Source organism: Anabrus simplex, chromosome 1 (genome assembly GCF_040414725.1).
Source record: "Anabrus simplex isolate iqAnaSimp1 chromosome 1, ASM4041472v1, whole genome shotgun sequence".
NCBI classification, from domain to species: Eukaryota; Metazoa; Arthropoda; class Insecta; order Orthoptera; family Tettigoniidae; genus Anabrus; species Anabrus simplex.
In genome coordinates, this window is record NC_090265.1 from 1,050,423,677 (window position 1) to 1,050,449,485 (window position 25,809).

Sequence of the window (25,809 nt, forward strand, 5' to 3'; positions counted from 1 at the left end):
CTTCGACAAGTAAATTTCCTTGTATTCCAATGGATGTCATATAGCTTAAATCAGTATTTTTGAAACATTTTGTACATTCTAGATCTCGCATATACTGTACTATCTTCATCTTGTTCTTCTTAGATTTGGTTGTGCTACTGAGATGTTGATGCTTTTGTTTAAAATCAGTCAATTCATTGTGATTGTCCTATGATTAAAGCTTTCGTTAACCAATTAGCCCAGTGTAATTCTATGCATTGTGAATTCAACCTACATTTTTCTAGCGGATCATGATTAAAGTTGTGCGGTGAGAATTAATTGATGGAAAATGTTTAATCCCCCCTCCTCTTCATTATGATTTCTCTGTGTTTATTTGAACCTTTGGTAGAGTTTGATGTCCATATTAGAGATGAATCACTATGTATTAGTGAGTGAGTAATGGGTTTGGTTTTTTATGTCGAGGCATGTGTTGGGATCTCTGATATCCTTTAACCTTATGTAGTTTTGCTCTGATGTCAACTCTAGTGTATTGCACATAACCCGTCTGATTACTTAACTTAATTTCAGCGTAAGTACCCGAGCTTATGTGTTCTGTTGTATCTTACTCTTTTTTTTTTAAAGTGTACTACCTTGATCTGACTTGTATACCTAATTTCACTTTCTGGTGTTTCTTTGGGTGAGTGGTATACTGTAGTCCCAGGTCTATTGATTGTAGTTTAATATTATGTTAAGATTAACTTGTGGATCTTGTTATCCTTGTGGAAATTCATTCACCAGTTCTGTTCTCCCTTTGCTGTTCTTGCTAAATGACTATTGAGAAGAAATGAGATAGTGCGCTCCTTTACAAATGAAACCTGATAGTTAGAAGTGGTATTAGGTTTGAAGTGATTAAATTTTAATCTTTGGACAAATTAAGATATTGAAGATTTATTAGACTAACTTTGGCTATGAGTGTGCTGTTTAAAAAAGAAAATCAACTTTGATTAGGAACTGTAGAAGAACTCCAAAACCTCTCATTGGAAAATATCCAGCATGTGACCATTGTGATGCATACTATCATTACTAAATATGGATAACAAACTGTTTGGAACTAATTTAGTTAAAACAAATTATTTGGAATTGATTTGGTGCAATGAACTCCTTTAACAAGTGTGTAATAATGATATATATTTTGGTGAATAGTAAGTCAAACAGCATAGTTAATATAATGGAGTGATTCTATGAATTTAACATAATTTTGGATTGTAAAAGACCTTGTGCTTAAAAGGACTGTATAGTGTGCATTTTGTGAGTATTTTAAGATGGGTCTAGTACCAGTGGTTACTATATTATGTGGAGTAAAAAATTTTTAGTTTGTTTCTAGACCACTGTACTATTAAGCTGGCTATGTCTATATGGTAAGCTTCAGGGAGGGAGGCTGTTACTGAGGTAATGCTTTGTAGCCCTCTGTTTTAATTTTTGACCTGGCAATTTGCTGTTGAAATCTGCGTCCTTTAGCTTTATTTCCTACTTGTCTCCTTTTAGTTATTTTCTATGTTACTGGGTGTCACATTTTTAATTTTAAAGTGTTCTTCATCTTGGGCACTAAGTTCTTTGTTTTAAATACTGCATGTCTTCTCACCAAGAGTAGCACTGTTATGTTTCTGCTTTGTGCTGCACTCTGTGACCGTTGGTGTAACCTTGTTGGCACAGTCTCCCTCTGGCCAATCAGAGCACAGGTCCATTATTGGCTTCTTCATCATGCAAGCCTGTGGCAGCCATGATTAACTATTCTACAGCTATGGGAGAAAAGCGTGTTCCAAGTTGATGCTCTATTCTGGCTTTGGACTGGACAATGGATACAGGATAGAACTCCTAGTGTGAGGATGTTTTCATCCTCAAAAGATACCCTTTGTTTTGTTATCTTTCTGTTTTCATTGTTTGTGCTTTCTTCAGTGGATTAAGTATACCTTATCAAGCTTCATTTCTTGTGATTATGTAGCTCCATGTTACTACATCATGCATCTGAAACTGTAAGTCTCCAGCATTTTATTTCCTTCATTCTGGAAGGAGGGTAAGAGAAGTAGAGGGAGACCAAGACGACGATGGTTAGACTCAGTTTCTAACGATTTAAAGATAAGAGGTATAGAACTAAATGAGGCCACAACACTAGTTGCAAATCGAGTATTGTGGCAATGTTTAGTAAATTCTCAGAGGCTTGCAGACTGAACGCTGAAAGGCATAACAATCTATAATGATAATGTATGTATGTATGTATGGAATTGCTTAATCTTTTTTTTCCACATTGTTTTACGTCGCACCAACACAGATAGGTCTTATGGCGACTATGGAAGAGAAAAGGGCTAGGAGTGGGAAGGAAGCAGCCATGGCCATAATTATGGTACAGCCCCAGCACCTGCCTGGTGCGAAAATGGGAAACCACGGAAAACCATCTTAAGGGCTGCCGACAGTGGGGCTCAAACCCACTATCTCCCTAATACTGGATACTGACCGCACTTAAGCGAGTTCAGTGAATTGATTCATCGATGGTGTTTTTGGCCTATAAGGAAACCCTGCAATGCATTGTTATATCTTGTGTGTTCAATGTGACACCTAGAAAATTTGTCCGTTTCATTTTTTAATTTAAAAATCATTTTATTTCCTCCTCGATTTTAGTTTGAGTAATCGGGTTTCAGATTTATGTAATTTTGGATATTTCTGTAATAATTTATTTATTTATTTACAGAGTTTACGCCCACATTGGAGCACTTAAATAAGACTACAACAAATTTGTCTTCCTTTTCTTCTCCCAAAAAGTCTTGAGTCTGGTTGACCTGGCTGCCCTCTCCGCATCCGTTATAACATATTGTTTCCTCTGTACAGTGGTCAGAGGAAGCCTGATGCATTTATTCTTCAAAATAATATAATAATTATAATAATTATTTTTGGGGGGGAGTAATACAGTTGTACTTTTATGTAACCTAAAGAAACATGTTGAGTCAAAGACAATTTCATGTGTACAATGGGACAGCTGTAAGCAGCCAAAGATTGCTGAACAACGGTCTGCTACAATGGGTCAGTTCTCGCTCCTTTTCTGTTTAGTTTATATATTACAGACGTGCCAAAGACACTTTCAAGGATATTCGGATACGCAGATGACTGGGCACTTGCTATCAGGGACAAAACAGTTGAGAAAACAGAAGAGATCCTGACTGAAGACCTCAAGGCACTGGCACACTACTTTAAAATACAGGGACTCCAACCAAACATCAGCAAAACTGTAGTTTCTTTGCTTCAATCTAAACAATAAAATGGCTAACAGGGAGTTAAATGTGTATATGGACAACCAGAAATTGAGACATAGTAGGTACCCTAAATATCTAGGAGTCACACTGGATAGAACACTGTCTTATAAACAATATCTCCTGAACGTCTCTGCCAAAGTAAGAACTCGCAACAATAGAATTCATAAGCTGTGTGGAACAACTTGAGGATCTACAGCTGCAACTCTGAGATGTTCAGCTTTAGGGTTGGTGTACTCGACTGCTAAATACTGCGCTGCTGTCTGGCTAAATAGTGCCCACACTAACATCATAGACACCCAGCTGAACACTACAATGCATCTCATCATTGGCACAATCAAATCTACTCCCCCACAGTGGCTACCAGTGTTAAGTCATATCCCTCCTCCAGATCTCAGACGTAAAGATGCTCTCCTAAGAGAATTCAGTAAAATTGTGAATAACCCAGAACTCCCAATACATAATGACATCGGCAATGCAAATATTAATTGTCTGCATTCGAGAAAACCACCAACAAGAGATGGCATGTACCTGTGGAACAGCAACTACCAAACTTCCGCTGAATGGAAGAAGAGACTCAATGACAAATAATGCAGGACTAGAAAATACAATGGCAGTGCTAGTGACTTTGCTTTTGCGACTCCAGAGGCTATAGACTATATAAAGAATTTGGACATACGTATATAGTGTAGATCTTACAACAACAGACGCTGTATTTCTAGCCATATGCTAAATAAATAAATAAATAAATAAATAAACCTAAAGAAATTATGTTAGTGGGTGGTTTAACGACTATGTGAGTTTCTGAAAAGTTTCATTATTCAGGTTTGATCTTTCTTACTGTAATATTCATCTTTCGTTTACCTTTAAATTTTATTTTATCTTACTATTTGAAGTTTTATGTTCTACTTGATTTTATTTTGTTCGAGTATGATACCCTATTATTTTTTATCTTGCTTTGGATAGGTGGCTTCTTACCATTTTAGCCTGTATACATTGCCATGGTGATGTTTATGGAATTATGATTGTTGATTGTTGTATGACCTGGCTGGGTGTAATTGATTTCCCTGAAAAGAATTTGGAATTTCGTGTAGTAATTACATGTTCATTTTCCCCTTTATGATATTTTGCTTATTCACTTCCATCACCTGTATTGATTCTCTTCCACCTTCGAATGCGGTTTTATAACCTATAATTTTTCTATCTTGGGATCGTGACTTAATTTGTTACTTGTGGAAACTCCCAAGATGAAACTTCACCCTAAAGAAGTAAATGTAAATTACGGAAAAGAAACATTTAAAATTTGTAAGACAACACAAGTTGAGTAAGAATAAGTGTCACTGAAGGTGACAAGAAGTATATTTAATCTACTACTATTATTATAATTTTAACCTTGTTCTTGTTAATTTTCCTAGGTCGGTCCGCCGTAATTAAGTTTGTGATTAATTGAAAACTAATCAAAAGTTATTTATTTATTTCACAAACAAGGTGATAATTTTGTTGTTAACTTCGCTTATGAAACCTTACTGAATTAAAACAGTTTTATTTTCATGAAGGAAAGTCTTGTTTTTCTTTAAGTTAACTCTTACCAGTTTCATATTGTGCCAGGATTTACTTTCATTCACAGATATTTGGTAGGAACTTGATCTATTTGTGGTAAGTTTCTTGTTTGTTTTTCCTTATGTTGTGTTTTGAGGGTGTTTTTGCGCTTTCTTGTCTATTATGACTTGTACTGGCCTAATAGGCAGTACCGGCCAGTGCAATACTCCGATAAAAAGTATAAAGGACTCACTTCTTACAAAATTGTGCAAAATTATTTTAATTCTTTTAGTCAATACTATAGATATTTTGTAAAGTAAATAACAAATTATTTTAAATGCTATAAATCATTAACTAAAATAAAATTATGGGAAAAAATAGTTTTGAAAGAACACAAAATTAGGTCATTTTTTTCTTTGCAAACTTGGATTAGTACTGGTTATGGAGTGGTTTTTTCCGAAGCGAATGTTTGGCGTGTATTCATTAGGAGCTCCGATTTACGAGTAATCTGCCACACGGTAATTTCAAATTCTTACTGATATATTTACTACATGGTAGACTGAATAGCAGCATGTTCTAACAATTTTATTGGTATCATATAAACAAAAGGAACGCAGTACAGTTCCAAGTAGCTTACATACAGATCACAGTGATTGAAAAAAGAATAATGTTATATCTACATTACTGCTGACTTTGAAAAATTAAATAAACATGGACCTAGGTAATGTACATAAATCAAACGAACTGTGTGCATTGTTTGGTTAAGTGTTCCCATTCAGAAAAATTAACTTATTAGCTGATTTTGGAGAGAGTGAATTTCGCCGATATGTTATGATCTGCCCAGCATTTGAAAAAATTCTTTTGGCAGGTACAGAGGTGGCTGGAACAGGAAGATACCAGAGGGCTACATCACTTAGACCTTTCGATGTATTTTCCTTAACCCAGAATAAATGGCAACATATCACTTACAATGAATCCCTTTAGCATTTCGTCAATCTTTCTTTTCCTCATTATCTTCGCAATACATCACTACGGTGTTACCACCATCATTATCAGCATTTGCTTCAATATTTTTCTTATGGAAGCGTCTTAAATGGTCCAGAAGATTTGATGTTCCCCCACCTGTTGCATATAACCGACCGCATAAAGAACATTTTGCCTGTTTTCTACCGACATCTCAATCAAACAAATGCCATACCTCCGATTACCATTATGGCATTGGAAAATATCCGACGTACCTTTAACACAACAAGCAATTGCACGAATACGTTCTATTGTTTACTGCCATGCGCAGCTGTAAGTTAGTCTATACTTCGCAAACCTGTCTCTGAACACCCTCTCCAACCCTTCTTACTACCATCGCTCTCCGTTACCCCTCCATAAATATGCTCGCCATTCATCGGTAGTACCGGAGGTAACCAGATGGGGCATTTCAATCGTATCTCCGATTCAATCAACGGAGAACTGCCTCCACTTGCCAGCACTAACTTGGATATCACCCCAGCCCCATGTGTAAAAAAGTCAGTGATTCCTTTAAGACTGGCATTCTGTGAAGTAATTGTAACTGTCCTTTTATTGACTGCTAGTTGAAACAGTAATTTGTGTTTTTAACTGAGTGAAATATTTTTCAGGTACAGTAACTGTTATTCAGATATTCAGACCAACTACTTTTTCTTGTATTTTTCCATCAATGTCTGTTACCATTTTACCTGTTCTCAAAAGCATATTTTCAGGTGTGGGTGAGGTAAGGCTTCCTAAATCATCAGACATGACGTGAGACCTATTAACTTCAAATGTGATGTATTTTATTTGGTCTTTTAGATTTTTTTTGTGTGGATGTTATAGAGAGATTGAAATGCATTTATTTCTGCTTCTCCTATTTGGAGGTTGCCAAAAAGACAAAGCTTAAATAAAAAGTGCATTGACAACTACAAAGACCATGTAAAATGCATCTATAAATGATTGGTACAGCATATTATAACTGTTGTTCAGTAAAAATCGCATCAATCACTAATTTTGTAACCCATGAGGAACTAAGGTATTGCTAAGAATATAAATGATTTATTACTATTGTTAATGAGCCTTTCAGGGCTGCTAACCCATGTCATTTATAAATTAGTTATCCAAATTCAATTTCTTACAAATTTGTGAAATATGTGAGTAATGGTGCCTCTTCCTCCTATCATCAATCCTAATACCTATATGGATTTCAGACAATATTTCTGAGTGTAAAGCAGAATTGTAAGTTCATATATATCATATTTCTCTCTGTGTACCAGTACATCATGTGGTTGAGTAGATGATGCCTCAGTTCTAAGTGTGAAATCTATTAAAAACCCATTACTTGAGCCAGGTGGTATGTCAGTCTCTTTTTTTTTGTTTTTTGTTTTTTGTTTTTGCTGATTATTGTAGAATTGTAATCGTTACAATCTAGTAATCAATACATATCACTTAGAAGTGATGACGATGCTTGCCCACACATTCCTATCTGCATATGTGTGTACCTGTATGAAGTCAGGATTGAGTGCATGATGTGGCCTACTTGCAGTCCTGACCTAAAAAAAATTAAGTGATGCTGAAGATAACATTTTCAGATCTACTGCAGCAGAATCAGTAGTTTCACTAGAGCTGGATGAGGTATTTTCTTACCTCTCCCTTACTTCCAAAGACATCAAACTTATTCTAAAATATCTGTCATGCACTCAATCCTGACTTTGTCCAGGCACACACATATGCAGATAGGAATGTGTGGGTGAGCATCGTCATCACTTTTGATTACTAGATTGTAACGATTACAATTCTACACTAATCAGCAACAAAAGAAAAAGACTAAACATGAAATATTTCTATTTCAGAAAAAATTAATGTTAGTTCATTTGAAACCTTGTAAAATTCAAATATTATGACATTACAACGATATGGCAATGTATCTCAAATTAATTAATTGGTCCATTTGAAAAGTTTCAGTATGATAATTGAGAAACATCATCAATTGTGACAATCACAACACTGCACCAACATGAATTTGGAAATATCAGAATCTGAAGCTCTGGTAGTTCATTTGTCCACTTGTTTGCGACACATTTCAATTGCCTAAGTAACAGATATTACTACCTCTAGCTGCAGTTACTGCTGTGATTCGATTAGTCATGCTTAGGATGCAATCTTAAATGTTTTCTTATGGAATAAGCTCCAATTCTTCCTGCAACACAGCCCAAAGTTAAGCCAGTATATCAGGGTAACGATTCCTAGCATGTTTTGTAAGCATATCCCAGACATACTCTATCGGTTTTAGGTCAGGATTGCAAGTAGGCCACACTATGCACTCAATCCTGACTTCAACCAGGTACTCACATATGCAGATGGCAATGTTTGAGTGAGCGTCGTCATGCATCAGAATAAAGTTCTCGCCAATGACAGGTGCAGAAGGCACCATGTGATCCAATAAAATCTTCTGAATGTATTGGTGGACTGTCAGACTCCCCTATTTGATGAATACAAGCACAATGAAGGCCCAGAGTATGGTAGAGCCTCAATTAAACAGTGTTCTTGCAGAGAAAGTGCAGGATGAATAACATTTTCCAGGCTTTCTCCAAACTTCCTTCTTTCCATCCATTGCCCTCAAACAGAACCTGGATTCTTCCGTAAACAACACTTGAGCTCGACAGTTCAGTTTTGATAGGCGTTGGTGAATTGCATCTGAAGGAGACAGTGCTCACCTTAATCAGAGGTCATGTGGCAAGCCTCTTACATTACAAATTTGCTTCATGCAACCTCCTTCTTTCTGTCCTTTTACTGATGTTCATGACCTGCTGCAAATGATTTCTGGCCCCCACAGCTACTGTGTGACAATCACAAAGAACTTGTATTATGAGAAAGTGATCAATCATTGTGCTTCTCCTACAACCAGAACTGGGCTCTCTGTACCTTTTAACATTTTTGTACTTGTTAGAACAAGATATACCGGTACCTATAATGTCCGACACATAGAGTATACTGCACCTATCCTCCAATAATGACATGCCCTTGCTGAGTTTGCAGGAGAAAAAGCCAGTATGACATGACTTGAAGAAAGAATAACTGTCAGACAAGCCGTAATGTCCAAAAAGGTATGTGGCATAAGAATTCACAGCAATAAACCTTAACACAGCTGTTTGTGGTTATTCTTGTCCAAAAGTCAAGAAAACAACAATACTGTTGTTGTGATTGTCATGATCAAGAATGCTTCTCATTTATTGTAGTAGTATTTTCAAAAGACATCAGTTCACAGTGAATGACCATAAGGATCATGAGTTCTTACAGTTTAGATGATGTTAACCAAAAATAATAAATATATTGTAAAGAAAGAAAACACTAAACGATTTATCATTTATGAGTAGTATAAGTTATGATTTAAAATAGTCACTGAATATTTTAAAATGTTCACTATAATTTTTCAAATGGGCTAATTAACTTGCATACATTGCCTTAGTATTGTAATGTTATAATATTTGATTTATACAAGGTATGAAAAGGACCACTATTAAATTTTGTCTGAAATGCATTGTTTCACTTTTTTTTTGCTACTGAATCTATTTTAAGAAATAAATTGGGAGCAAAAATTATATTTCGTTAAAAGTAATGATTACACACAAACAATTATTAAAAGAGTATTTGTTACAAATAATTTGATTACTTTAACTCAATTAGTACCCAACTCGGGTAACCAAACATTTTAAAAAATGGAAAAAATTATCCATAGGTTTATTTTTTAAATTATTTCTTCTTGCTACGGTTCGTGGTGTGCGTAGGTTACGGTAGTCATGTCCCAGTTTGTGAACCATGGGCAATGATTGAGTGACCTAGTAAGTGTGGTCATGAGAGTCGGGATACCATTTGCTATACAACAGGGGTGGGCAACTTGGACATATTCTGAATCATGGCCTTCCTTCTGCTCAGGTGGTTAGGATTATAAAATCCACCACAGTGCCTAACCTTTTAGAGAGATTCTCCATGGAACTATGTGTAAGCAGGGTAGCATCCTGCTTCACAGAATGTTTACTGAGCCTGCTCAGAATGATTTAAACAAGCCTCATACCTATGGGAGTAACAGACTCCCACTTCCATTTGACAGGCAAGGGACCCCTTGGAAATAGCTTGTCAAATGAAATGGCATTCAATAGGGAACTATCAATATTAATGGGGCTTATGGAAGAAAGAAAATAGAACTGGCTGAGGCAGCAAAGAAGATGTGTTTGGATGTGTTAGGAGTTAATGATATTTGGGTAAGGGCAGATAATGAGGAAGAGGTAGGAGTTTATAAAGTGTTCTTAGCAGGTGTTAAAAAGGGAGGGAAATGGTTTTCCATGGTTTCCCATTTTCACACCAGGCAAATGCTGGGGCTGTACCTTAATTAAGGCCATGGCTGCTTCCTTCCCACTCCTAGCTCTTTCCTGTCCCATCGTCGCCGTAAGACCTATCTGTGTCAGTGCGACGTAAAACAACTAGCAAAAAAGGGTGGGCAGAGTGTAGGGTAGGACTGTTCATCAGGAATACTATAGCACGCAACATAGTTTCTGTTAGGCATGAGAATGAGCAAATGATGTGGGTAGTTAGCAGTTGGAGAAATTAGGACAAGAATTGTCAGTGTATTAACCATATGAGGGTATAGCTGACAAGTCTTATGAAGCAATGAGTGACACCATAGTCAGGATCAACAGCAGGGTTAGTATAGGGCTAATGGGTGGTTTCAGTGCAAGAGTTGGAGACAGAAGTGAAGAATATGACAAGGTGATAGGTAAATGTGGGGAAGATATGGAAACTTATAGGAATGGGAGGCATTTACTAGTATGGGATTAGCGGTTACAAATATATTCTTCAAGCGTAAGGCTATTCCCCACACTAGGCCAAGGAGCTACACGTTTAGCTGGTGGCCCGCCCATCTGGCGATGGGAATGAAATAACCGTGTGAAAACGAAACAAATTCCCCACTACACATGGGAGGGTAGGGGCACCAGATCCATATATCAGAACTAACTTTGAATTCAGGAAATCTGTTAGAAATGTGCAGGTATTCCTGGGATTTTTGGTGACACAGATCACTATCTGATCTGTAGTAAACAAAGTATCTCTGGGCCTAGGAAAGGAAAAGTGAAATATGTCTGCAGATGAATAAGGGTAGAAAATCACCAGGATGAGGAAATTAGAAGTACATGGATATGATTAGTAAAAAGTTCTAAATAATAGACAGTATACAGGTTCAGGATACAGAAAGGGAATGGGTGGCATACAGGGATGCTGTATTAGATACAGCAAGGGGAATGTCTAGGAACAACTGTATGTAAAATGGGGAAAAAACAAACATCTTGGTGTAAACCTAAAAGGAAGACATATCAGAAATGACTCCAAACAAGGACTGATGCAGACAAGGAATAGTACAGTATGTAGATGAAGGAAACAGCAAAACAAGAAACTGTTGAATCCAAGGAAAAGTCATGGTAAAATTTTGATAATAACCTAAAAAGTTTGGTCAAGTGGCAGGGTAACCTTTCTGGACAATAATGTTCTTAGGAATGGAGGGAGCAAGGAAATAAATAGTGTTTTGGGTAAATCAGGTGAGCTCATAGTAGATCCCAGAGATTCACTGAATAGCTGGAAGGAATATGTAGAAAATCTTCTCAATATACAATGAAATCTTTCTGTTGACATTGCAAACAACAGAGTTCATGGGGAGGAGGGCAATCATGTCAGTGAAATTACTCTTGATGCATTCAATTTGGAGCATTGAAAAATTTAATTCTTCTAAATCATTTATGATCTCTATGAGCCAAGTGTTCTTCCAGTATGCTTTTATCACTTCATCGTAAGTTGGTGATATAACCTTTTCCAGTGGAATTTTATCATCATCATCATCATCATCATCGTCATTTCCCCCAATTTATTATGGTGGGCAGTTGGTGAGGATTTGATAGTATACAGCCGGATATCCTTCCTCATGCCAACCCTTTGTGGAGGGAAGTATCCCCTATTGCAAATTTCCATGGTGGGTGGTGGTTAGTAGTGTGTTACGTTATATGTAGAAGAAGAGAAGTGTATTAAGACCAACACAAACACATAGTCTCAGACCACAGAAAAAACCATACCCTGTTGAATTCCTGACCAACAAGAAATTGAACATGGGGTCCTCTGAACCAAAGTCCATTCAGCTTAGGTGCTGGACTATTGTTTGTATTATTATTCAATGATTTCTAATAGCTTAATGTGTCTATTGTTTAGATCTATGTGAATGGTACCGTGGTCAATCGGGTTCGAGGACCAGGAAGAAGCATTGCCATGCTAACTGGTCTAAATCTGGGCTGCAAGACGGTGATCTGTGTGTATGCCATGACACCTAGTGGTACTTATGGGAACCCAATGAGTACTGTTTACCAACCTCCAACATGTCTTCCATGCTGCAAAATGAGGGAAAAAGGTAAATTCGAGCTTACATCATAATTCAAGAGAACTAAGTATTAACCTTACAAGGGAACCATCGATACGTTTATATCAAAACTGTCAGTGCAGTTTTGCTGAGAGGATGAGACCATAAAATAGTGATGTACACAAATTTAGCTGCCATTTCAAACTGGATGGTGTCAAGATCTTGTTACAAAATCCATGTGACAATACAGCTACTGGACAACTCTTGCATCTTCCTGGCTGGTGCGGCGCACTGCGGAGTGGACTTGAGTTGCGCTGGAGAGAGAGAGAGTATGAACTGGTAGGTTATTGCATGCCAAGGTTATTTTATTGTCAGAGAATGATGTGAAACATAAATGAGGTGCATTAATTGCATAATAAGAACACAAATATTTCTGGCACCATGCACAATGAATACGCACTTTAAGGTCACATTTATCTTCATAGTTTTTGTTACTTGTTTGAAGGCAATATTTTGCAGGCACATCAAGCTTGGGAGGTCTTTTTGTTGTGTAATTGGTTGTGAACCACAAATGTTTAATCATGTCCTTGAACCGTTGTGAAGAAAACTGAAAATGAATGAAGGATTGCAATTTCAATATGCTGTTTCTCTCGAAATGAAAGTCAAACTGAAAGTCTTTACAACCCAGCACAATGTTTGTTAAATGGCTATACAAAGCCTTCTATTGCCAGGAGGAATCTGGAGAATTTCTATAGTGCTGCCTGGAGAAATGTCTTCAGACAGCTCTTTTCATCATTGCAAGTAGTCAGTCAAACAGTAAAATGGGAAGAAGGCTTTCTTTAAACCAATATTTTAATTCCTTTTTCTAATTTTCTCTGATTTTGTGGCTGTTACAATTATACTTTCAGCATGAAACATTTCTTTGGAAACTCTCAAACCAAAAGTTCCAGTTGCCTCTTGTAGTACAATGAATAATTTTTGGGAAAGAGTACCGGCCTTACTAATTTTAGGCATAATTGTGTAGAATGGGTGAATGCACTAACTGATTGACCACCTGTTTCTATTTCTCACCAACAAATGATAGTCTTTTTTGTTTTCATTTTGTACACAAAACCAATCTGATCTGTACTGTATATTGAAGAAGGGGTATATCCTAAAAGTCACTCTGTAGCTGCTTCCACAAATTTCTCTGCAATTTTATCTTTTTCCTCTTTTTCTTGCATATACGCACTGGATACAAATTTAATGATTTTTCTACTTTTGATTCTGTACTTTTTCTTGAAGTGACTCAAACAACTAGTAAATGCACTGAAATTAGGTTGTCCCATTGAAACCTCTCTTGAAAGTTCCAAGGTCCACATTCGCAGATATTCATCGCAAACATTCTGTTTCAACTTTCTTGCTTCTGCAAAGTGAGCAAATAATCTTAACATAAGTTTCCTGAGTTCAGTGGGACTTACTGATGTAGATTCGAATTAGTTCTTCCACCTACACAGTTATCATAGTGATGTCACCTACAACATACAATCAATACGGAAATGAAACTTATAGATTATGGTGATGTCACCTTACGACAATTTTTGTGAACAGTGGTTAATGAAAGCCACTTCTTACCCCCCTTATTTAACCATAAATTTACAGCTTTCCTTTTGTACTCAAGATCTACGGTGTATTTCACTTTCTTCTGTGGACTGGAAGCATAGCTTAAACTGGTAGATTTGTCAGGTGGCTGTAGTGTCTCTTCACTGGATTGACGGGAATCAGACTCGGGCCTCAAACTCGAATCCATAACACCTTTCGTACCTGGCAATGGTGTGCTGCCTTCTCTTTCAGATAATGCAGACGAGATGTTGCTGCTTCTACTATCACTATTTCTCTCCAGACATGACTCTGAGACAATGCTGGCACCCATGGGATGATTTTCAATTAGTTCGATCACATATTGACCCACCTCCCTTTCTTTTGAAGTTATTTCACAGAAAGTGGAAAAGCATATTTCACATATATACCATAATGCATACTCTAGAATATTAGCCAGATTTATGACTGCTCTCTCAAAGGAACATATGTTCACTATCTGGCACAGAAAACTCAAGGTAATGCGCTCACTTTGGCTAGTCACCAGGGCCGTCCACATTCAGGTATATGCTAACACGTGCAATCCTCTTAGACATTTCTTTGCTGATTTCAGGATCTTACAGCTTGAAATGGCACCTAAAGTTTCCTACATTGCTTTCTTATGATCCCCTCATCCTCTCTGTGAAGTTTCATTGTCAGTTTCAGTATGCACTTATTGATAGTTCTCTTGTTAGGATGCAATACTGTGTGTTCAATATCCTTTCAGGACCAATGACCTTGATGTTTCAGTTAATAATCATGATCAAATTGTCTGTTATTGCTTTAGATTATAAGAAATGTCAGAATGTACAACTTATTGGTAAATGTAGTGATATAGTCTCTCGTATTAAGCACTCGTAATTACAAGCCAGAAGAGAACAGGTATTGACCAAGGAAGGTTGGACAGAAAAGATGAAGTCATGAGATGTTAAGTTTGAGTGGCGTCTTTAAAAGTAGGAAAGATCACAATATGAAGATAAAGTTGGAAATCAAGAGGACAAATTGGGACAAATATTCATTTATAGGAAGGGGAGTTACAGATTGGAATAACTTACCAAGGGAGATGCTCAATAAATTTCCAAATTCTTTGAAATCATTTAAGAGAAAGCTACAAAAACAACAAATAGGGAATCTGCCACTTGAGCGACTGTCCTAAATGCAGATCAGTACTGTATTGATTGATATGACGTGGATAAGTAAGTGGAAACAATGCCATACTCAACTAGAAGCCCTGTGGTTTCTAACCCACACTTGCAAGTTAAGAGCTCCTGTATCTCCCATTTAGTCACCTGTTATGACAGGCAGGGGATACTGCAGATGTATTCTACCCCCACCACCCACACAGGAATGTGAGGTAGTCCATCATGGTGCAACTACTATCTTGTGCCATTTGGTGTTGAGGGGCATATCCTATAGAATGGTAGTGGTAGAACACATCTGTCTGTCTTTTGGTAAAATGTGTCAATCTGTCATTGAGTTAATACCACAAGTTGTATGATAGAGCCCCCCAACACCCCTGTTCAACATCAATAAAACTCTTTGGTGTGAGGATTGTTCTCAGACCACTTGGTGTAAGATGCCTAATGTACAAAGTTTACAGGTTGATGAAGAACACATTCACAGAAGGCTGCATGTGGTGCATAATCTCAATCCAATAGGTGGTGAACACTTTGAAGTTGGTACAAGTGTTGCAGGTCTTCCCTTAATGTTCTTAATATGGTCCAATGAGACGTTTCTACTATTATAATGATTTTGCGACTACTTCTGCTGGAATTCTCACCAATAGGTTCTAATATGCCTTCCTCTACACGAAGAGCATTTCTGGAACAACCCCATTCATGGGTGGGCATTCTATTTTCTGTGTAACTATTCTTTGTGTAGCTGCTGTAATTTTATGTCAGAATGGAGCCCTTCTTTGTGGGAACTGTTCAGCACACATCTCAGCAGCTTTTCTAGCATCCTGGCAGACTTCACCATAAATTGGAACTACAGTATGTCCAAATACTCCCTTGCTGTGAACTGTGCTATGGCTAGGTTTATCTATGCCTGTGTCCACTAGATCTGCACATTAGTCAAGCTGAAGATGTTAACAAAATGTCACACCCCCCTCACATTCACCTCTCAACATTCTGGCTCTCCAGCATTGTGCTTGTGACAGGCATATGGCCTTTTCACAGTACTACCAGATGTTCTGTGGCAATTGATGTAACATTTCAATACTTACGTATTTACAGCTCAGGGCTTGGAGTTACATGAAAAAGACCCAATGGGATTTTGTTCAGATACTTTATACCTGCGCATTTGTACAGTTATCCACCTCACTTTCCAACTATTAACACGATACATCACTGCCAACATCTGATCTACTAATATATTGTGTAATGGTGTAAGCTACAGATTGTACATAATAAATTTTGTATCAGAGCCTGTATTGTCAAAGTATCAACTTGTGAAAATTTAAATTTATAATTCCACCTTTAGAATACTGTAATTGTCTTTACTGAAAAGACTACATTAGACTATATTTATGATACATGTTTCATCCTCTTATGGGACACCTTCAGTCACACATGCAAACATTGAAAATAAGGTGAGGACACGTTAAAATAAGTAAATGAAAAGTCTTTCAATCTTGTGACGCGGCATGTTAGTGTCTTGTCAATCTTGAATCTTAAAATGGTGTAGCATGAACATAATATGAAACATGAAGTCCAGTTAAAACACAGATTAAAATGTTGTTATATGCATAGAATTGCCCAATTATAAAACAACATGACTGGCTATATGAATAAAATTATATGCATATTGTACATAAAATAGTGTGATGATAATGCCACATTAAAATAGCTTCCTTGATTAGATTGAAGAAGGTGGAGTTATGTTGATGAAAAGTTTGTAGAATCACCACAATGGCCAAATATATATTATAAAGTTCAAAGACATCAAAGCACAATATAAGTTTACTTATAAAATGGAATAGTAAATCGATATTAAATGATTGAGTTGGAACTTGGTTGAAAGAAGTTACTGTATATTGTCAGTTTTCACTCCAAAAGAAGTTACAACAGTCAGTCATTATATATGTCTTGCTGAGGATGGCCCAATGCTGGGTTGAAATATGTCTATGTCCATGTAATGTTTCGTCTTAATTGGACCTAAAATTTTATAGTATTGACTGGGAGGATATCAATCAACATAATTTTGTAAGAAGGGCTGTATGTAGCGTGACATAGGGTATGTTGGAAGAAGATGAGGAGGTGATGGTCTGTGGCTAGGGCACAGGCAATTGGTTAGCTACGTCGTACATGTTCCAAGCTCTGTAGACCACAGGTAGGATAAAGTGTCCCCCATTGGAAAAATAACAACATGTGATAATAGGTAGATATTTAGCTGTGCAAACTCCCCTCCTTTGAGGCAAGTCACAACACAACACAAAGCTTATTCATTCCCTCATGATGTATTTCAGCAATGGGTATGTGGGTATGTTGCTCCTCTATGGAGAAACTAGACAGAATGCATACCTGTGAACTTGCATTTGGGAGATGGTGGATTCAGACACCACTGTTGACAGCTCTGTATGGTTTTCTGTAATTTCCCATTTTCACACCAGGCAAATACTGGGGCTGTACCATAATTAAGGCCATAGCCGCTTCCTTCCCACTCCTAGTCCTTTCCTACCCTATCATCATCATATCTCTCTGAGGACCACAAGAGATGGAGACAATTGAGCAAAACCTCTTCAGAGATCGCAGTCCTCAGAATTGAAGGAACGATCAGAGAGAGAGTGTCAGCCCAAAGGCTGGTTTGATCCTCAGCAGCTCTGCCATCAGCTGTCATAGATGACCTGCTATTCCTGAAGGGGCATACTCTCCTCATCAAGCCCAGAATTGCTGTTACATACCAGTCAGCCAAGCCCACTGAAAAGCATGCACCAACTGATGCTGTGAGCAGCATTTTCTCACCATTCATAACAGGTACTGGCTGCATAAGGTATGGCTTTAATAGCATCATTTATACCTCAGTCACATTCATATTGTCAAAACCATGGATGACACTGAGACAGGTCAATGAAAGAAACCAATTTGACCTTGCTCATACCAGAATACACAATGCGGTATAAACACTAGGTTTCACCAGCAAAGATATTGTTAGGTATTATCTGAAAGAGGATATTTTATCTGTTTTCATGATCTTACAAAATATATGTTTCATCATCATGAAGTGAGCTTACAGTAATGTCATATTCTGTTTTCTTTAGGAATCACTGATAAATCCAGCCATGCTGATGTTCATACATATGGATCAAAGCACTGAGAGGAAAGAACAAAAATGGAGTGAGAACTTATGTGAATACAGATGACTCTCATCATTTACTGTGTGTAAGCAATGTCAGATCAAAGCTTTCATCATGGTTTCTCTAAAGAAATAAGAATCAAGAGTTATATCTGACCATTACCTGGATCTGAGCGCAGTCTGCTCTGAGCCAAGGTCAGGTCAGTCACCAACTCTGCCAGTAGGTAAGATCCCCTATCATTTCTACTCGTACTACTTGACCAGTAATAGCATGCACCTGATTTAATATTAACCTGTGTTATAAGAGTTGTTTGAGACAGTTGTATATTCTTGAGATCTGGTAAAGAAATTTACATTCTCTGATAACTGATCTGATTCCATAATTATTAGAATATTTAACCTAATGTTTAATTAAATTGGTATGTGACCAGTAGAATCTGTCTTTTGGTATTCCCATAGATGCGCTAAGTTCAGGGGAATGTGTGATCCATAACTTGTACAAAAAAGCCTGTCATCAAAAATTCCTTTATTGATTCCAAAAAATACTGAGGGGGTGTAGTGTTGCAAAATATTCTCGAAAATATGCATGTTATTATTGATTTATAAGCGTTAAGTTTTTCAGTCTGTTGAAACTAATTTTTATTAAAAAATTTATAAACTATCTGAAAAAGAAAACATATGCATGCATGTATGCATGCATTCACACATGCACACACACACAGATGACTACAGATTAGCTAATTCAATAATTCTACTCTTAATTTATTTTTGTGACTGAAATTATGAATTTCACTTTTCAGGACTAACAGTTTCATCTATCACTACACGACACAGAGATTTATAGAAGAGGAATAAATGCCTATTTTCTGCACTAATCATCATTAATAATCGTCCATGGGATTGCATATTTCAATTTAAGTTTGTTAAGGCAGCCTATGGGAGAATATTATGTGACAATAACTACATCTGCATCCAATATCAGCATGTGCACACATAAATCAATTTCTGCCCCAAAATTGGCCCTAAATTAGCTAATGGTCGTAGTCAATTTCTCTCCTACAAAGATATGAGCACTTTATTAAACTGGTACCGTATAAATATCACCAACAAAAATCACATTCATAATTATTATTAGCTCAACAAAGGATATATAAATGTACCGGAATTCAAATAAAATATTTATGCTTATTTTAACATCATATTTTTATTCTCTAATTGTCTGACTCATTGGCTGAATGGTCAGCATTGAGGCCTTCAGTTCAGACGGTCCTGGGTTCGATTCCTGGCCGGGTCAGGGATTTTAATTGTGTTTGATTAATTCTTCTGGGTTGGGGACTGGGTGTTTGTGTTTGTTCCAACACTTTCCTCTTCAGATTCAGCCAACACACTACACTACCAACCACCACAGAAACACACAATAGTAATTACTTCCTTCCATATAAGTTTGGCATCAGGTAGGGCATCCAGCCATAAAACAGGGACAAATCCACATGTCCAACACAGTTCGCACCTGCGACCCCACATGTGTTGGAAAAGTGGTAGAAGAAGAAGAAGATTTTTATTCTCTAACTGTCAGTAAATTTTTTCCAGATGACTTTCATGTCAATACACTGAAAATTGAGTAGATGAACTATAATGAAATCACCATAACTTTTGCAATCACTTAAAGTCATTTAATAGGTAGATATGTTGCTGGGCGAACTCCTCTCCTTTGAGGCAAGTCATAACACAACACAACACAAACCTTATTCACTCCCTCATGATGTACACCAGCAATGAGTATGTGGATATGTTACCCATCTATGGAGAAGCTAGACCTGTGAGCTTGCATTTGGGAGATGGTGGATTTGATTTGTCTTTTATTATTATTATTATTATTAAATTGCTGAATACACTTAGGAATTAATTATAGATGATTGACACAAAGATTCCTCTACTATGAGATCTACTCAATATTTGCTAGCTACCAATCACCAAGTAAAGAAATTAAGAAAGATCTCAAATCTACTACAAGTTTCTACCAAATACAATTACTTGTAAGATCTTTAATTGAATTTTGTGTGTGTGTGTGTATTTTTTTAAAGATTAGAGAACCTAAACATAAAGTTGAAGTATTTGCAAGATAATAAATACCTTAATAATCAAGCATATTAATTTAGTATGATTAATAATCAATACTTTAATTTAGACAAATTATTGCTTGATGATTAAATGGGTCCCTAATTAAATACTTAATTAGTTAATTAAGCAATACCAAATAAAGAATTCATATTATCATAGTCCAGATAAAAAAAGTTCAATAAAATAGGATGAGATAAACTCAGAAATAAAAAGGAATGAGATGAACTCAAATTAATTAATTAATTAACTCATTAATGTATAATGTCCCCTTTTATTTCTGCTTCATAATTCATTTTGATAGTCATAACACTGTGCATAGTTCCTTCTTCTCTAAATATGAGTTTCTTTCTTTACAACCTATTGTACACTAAGTGAAGTTGTACATTATACATATGCAGTAGGGAGATATAGGCTATAATTGAGAATTTAACACAATAAAGGAACATAAGCCTACTAAAGGTGAGAGGAGAGGATAATTGTAAATTATTGTAAATAAAATCAGTTAGGAGAGAATACTGCAAAAATATAGAAATTAGAAGATGAACAACGATATACTACAAGTGAAAAGAGATAGGAATGGATATTAATTTATTAACTGACATGAAGGCAAGCAGAAATACTGAAACCAGTGCAGAAAGGTTTGTGCTGGTTATTCTGTGAATTTAGAAACAATTCGGAATACTCTGATGTATGAGAAATTTAAGAGTGCATTTTTCATAATTTTGTTGAGAAAGCATCTTTATTCTTACACTAATGCCTGAATAATTTGGTTTTTCAGTTATGCATTATTCATGGTAAATTTCCAGTGGAAACTTGGTTCATAGGAAATTTATATAAAAGTGAGATTTCTCAAGAAGAAGAAATAGTTGATTCATTATAATTTTACAAAGAAATTTTGACTTGCTGATCTATCATTAAATGCACACTTTGATTTGGATTATGTGTTATTTGCCAGAAGCCTGTCCTTTTAACCCATAATGCCATTGTTAATTTTATACAAATGCCTCTGAAAATCGGATATCTGTTCACATGGACGATCCATGCCTGGGTAGTCTCATGTCTACTGGCAGAGCCCCGGAAAGGGGGGCACATGCGATGTGTATTAAATAATTGTATGTACAGTACTACTGTTCACTGTGAGGAGGTTCTAAGCAAGAACAGATAGTGTTAGAGCTGATGAACTAGTGTACATAAGTACGCAATTAGAGTCATTATTGTATCTAATACTGCACAATATCTAACGGAGGTAAGCACTGACAAATTCAAATTTTATGTTTTATTCAACCACCTTTATGAACTGAAATCCTGTATACAGCAGAAAAAATTCCAGTCCCTTGGGTTTCTGCTGAGGACAGGTTTTACTGTAATATAACAATAGTAATAACAATGAAAAAAGTAGCTTAGTTTTAATGAAGTCAGATGTCAAGTAACCAACTGCAATGTGATATATAGGCCAAGCACAACTAAATTTCCATGCCAGATTAAAAAGAAACTGCAAGTATTCTTCCTAAGTGGAAATGAAATAGGTACCAGTAACAAAAATTATCAGTATAATAGGCTGACCATTAGATGCTCATTAAGAACCCTTGTATGCTTTAAATAATAATAATAATAATAATAATAATAATAATAATAATAATAATAATAATAATAATAATAATAATAATAATAATAATAATAATAATAATAATAATAATAATAACAACAACAACAACGGGAGCACTAAAAATAAAACACCTAAAAGTAAAATACAGCATTCCATTGACCTAGGCAGGGTGAGGAACATGACATAGCTGAAGGTCAACAAACTGGCAGCCGGTTGGACTCATGCCCATGACAGAGCAGTGGTTTTCCAAACACCTAACATTATATGCTGAGTGGACACAAAGATATGTTTCAGATTTCAAGTTCATAAGCATTTAAACAGAAATAAACATAAATATTTGAGTGTGATTTGTTAGAATCTGAAGATATTCTTTTAAGAATGAAACATGTCATTCTATTTTAATTAAGTTATTTCTTTTACAAACATAAAAAAAATTAACATATGTTTTATTTTTCAGATAGTTTATAATGTTATTAATCAAAATTAGTTTCAGCAGACTGAAGAACCTATGAGTTATAAATTAACTGAGACAAAACTGAAAAGGGATGGCTTCAGATATCACCCAAAAAAAAAAAAAAAAAATTAGTGGATGATCAGACACATCAGCTCACCTAGAAAGCGGACCAGCTCTACAGATACACAATGGAGGAAGAATATCATTATCTCTTTACTGTCATAAAATTAATTTTATTTAGAGACTAGCAAGATACCCGTGCTTCGCTACGGTATTATACCGTACTGAAATTTATAATTGAATGTTGTTTTAGATATATAATCAGCCGAAATTCGCGATCTGAATCGTTTTCTGCGAGAATCCGCCAAAATTCGCGATCTGACTCGTTTTCTAATAGATTATGGCAAGTTTCCTCCCATTTTTTCAATCTTTATTCCCAGCAATCGATTTCGTACTTCCCAGGCTAGGTCCAGGTATTCCACCTTGTCAGTTGGGTCCCTAAATCTTTGCCATCTTTTCTTATAAGCATTTTTAATATGGAACAAATCCTTCAAGAGATCCGGCGTGGTGTCGTCTTGGGTGCCTTGGCGGTACTGAACCCGCGGCCAGACTGCTTTCTTAGTCATTACCTGTCCAGGACCCGTTTCCACCGCGGTCCGCACATTTGACAACGGTCCAGAGCATTATTATTATTATTATTATTATTATTATTATTATTATTATTATTATTATTATTATTATTATTATTATAGATGTTCTGGACCCCACAGCAAGATGCAAGACCGCTACTTGGCGGTAAATTACATCTGCTGCCATTGTTATTGTTGAGAATGTGACCAGCACCAATGTCGCGCGTAGGCAAGTGTGCGGGATTTCTGGCGATACGAATGACATACTTCCGTGCATTATTGACCTTATTATAGAGGTGAACAATTGGACGGTCAATCTCATTCCTATCGTTTATTTCAAATGTGTTTAAATTTTTATTCATATGCCAGGAGAATCTACTGTAATATAAGAACGTTCTCCGAAGGAAAAGTTGGCTGTTGAAAACGAACCAAGGAAAGATTAAAAAAGATCGGTTTATGATCAGAATAAGTACATCGAAAATATACAGCCTGTTTCCAGTCATTCGACAGGGTCAGGAATGGAATGAATAAAGCCCCATCTAGCGGCGACAGTAGGAATTGTGCCGGCTGCCGAAGCACTCCTCTGGGGCAATGATCAATGAATGACAAATGAAATGAAATATTGGACAGTGTTGCTGCAATGAATGATGACAGGGAAAAGCGAAGTATCCGGAGAAAAACCTGGCCCGCCTCCGTTTTGTCCAGCACGAATGTCACATGGAGTGACCGGGATTTGAACCACGGAACCCAGCTGTGAGAGGCCGGCGCGCTGCCGCCTGAGCAACGGAGTCTCCTTATAAGTACATTATGAACAGCAAAATCAATTGGTCTCACCTCCTTTTACACCCCACCGCCGTTAAGTTTATTTAGCCCCGCCAAAAAAAAAATTAAAAGAAGGAGTGTTTCTTTATGTTTAAAGGAGATTCCAAACCCCAATGTTCACGTCTATTACCTTGAGTTTTGAGATATAAGTATCCCCATAAAAATAATTTGCTTTTTTCACTTCCTTTCACACTTCTCCCCCCCCCCCTAAGTGAATTTTCCGGAAAAAATACTTGTTTCTTTAATAGTAAAGGATCTTCTAAATAACAATTATCACGACTCTAACTTCTTCAGTTTTTTATTTATGTGTCCTCATGAAAGGAATTCAACTCCTTTCCACTCCCCCCCCCCCCCAAGATGGTTTCCCCCACAAAACGCGTATTTCTTTGTTTTTAAAGGAGATCAAAATACCAATTTTCACGTCCGTAACAACTTTAGTTTTTATTAGATGTATGTATTCTCATACAATTAAGTCAATTAATTTTAGAATTCTTTCCCCCCCCCCTTTTCATTGGATTTTCCGAGAATACGCGTTTCTTTATTTTTAAAGGAGATCCCATATACAAATTTTTAGTTCTGTAATATATTCAGTTTCTGAGATATATGTATCCTCATTAAAGGCATTCAACCCACAATTCATCCTTTTACACCCCTCCTATTGGGATTTACAGGAAACGAAAAAATACGTATTCCTTTACTTTTAAAGGAGATTCTAAATACCAATTTTTACATCTGTAAACTTTTAAAGTTTTAAGATATAGACACACTCATTTTAAAAATTCCCCCCCCCCCTTTTCAACCCCCATTATCCGGATTTTTCAAAAACGAAAATATACGTGTTTCCTTATTTTTAAAGTGGATCCCAATACCAATTTTCAGGTCTGTAATATCTTCAGGTTCTGAAATATAAGTAGCCTCGTTAAAGGCATTCAACCTCTTTTCCACCCTTTTCCACCCTTCCTATCTGGATTTTCCGAAAACAAAAAAACAAAAAACAAAAAATACGCGTTTCTTTATTTTTAAAGGAGATTCTAAATACCATATTTTACATCTATAAACTTTAAAAGTTTTGAGATATAGATACACTCATTTTAAAATATTACACCCTTTTCACCCCCTCCCTTAATTGGATTTTCCAGAAACAAAAAAACACGTGTTTCTTTATTTTTAAAGGAGATCCCAAACACCGATTTTCAGGTCTGTAATATCTTCAGTTTCTGAGATATAAGTATCCTTATTAAAGGCATTCAATCCATTTTCACCCCTTTTCACCCCTCCTATTGGGATTTTCCGAAAACAAAAAAATACGTATTTCTTTATTTTTAATGAAGATTCTAAATACCTATTTTTACATCTGTAAACTTTAAAAGTTTTGAGATTTAGATGCACTGTTTTTAAAAATTCACCCCCCTTTTCACCCTCTCATTAATTGGATTTTTCAAAAACAAAAAAATACGTGTTTCTTTATTTTTAAAAGAGATCAAAAGTACCAATTTTCAGGTCTGTAATATCTTCAGTTTCTGAGATATAAGTGCCGGTATTCTGATTAAAGGCATTCAACCCCCTTTTTTTACCGTTTTTCACCCCTCCTATTGGGATTTTCTGAAAACAAAAAATATGTATTTCCTTATTTTGAAAGGAGATTCTAAATACCAATTTTTACATTTGTAAACTTTCAAAGTTTTAAGATATAGATACACTCATTTTAAAATTCCAACCCCCTTTTCACCCCCTTAGCGAAGGAATATCCAAAAATCCTTTCTTAGCGAGCACCTACATCTTAATATGAATCTATGCCCAAAATTTCATTTCTTTATGTCCAGTAGTTTTGGCTCGGCGATGATGAATCAGTCAGTCAGTCAGTCAGTCAGTCAGTCAGGACAAGTTATTTTATATATATAGACTAGCAAGATACCCGTGCTTCGCTACGGTATTATACTGAAATTTATAATTGAATGCTTATTGTTTTAGATATATAATCCTCCGAAATTCGCGATCTGACTCGTTTTCTGCGAGAATCCACCAAAATTCCCGATCTGACTCGTTTTCTATTATTTTACGTCACGTTT

The 25,809-nt window shown here is 36.2% G+C and overlaps 1 protein-coding gene across 1 annotated transcript in view; it reads left to right on the forward strand.

The window, feature by feature from the left end:
* Positions 1-25,809, forward strand: part of LOC136857945 (uncharacterized) — a 227,703-nt gene that overhangs the window by 190,360 nt on the left and 11,534 nt on the right. Inside the window, exons 5-6 of the mRNA XM_068228317.1 lie at positions 12,054-12,249; positions 18,074-18,332. Of these exons, the coding sequence (XP_068084418.1) occupies positions 12,054-12,249; positions 18,074-18,129 (252 nt within the window). The 3' untranslated portion in view covers positions 18,130-18,332. The remainder of the gene's footprint in view (positions 1-12,053; positions 12,250-18,073; positions 18,333-25,809) is intronic.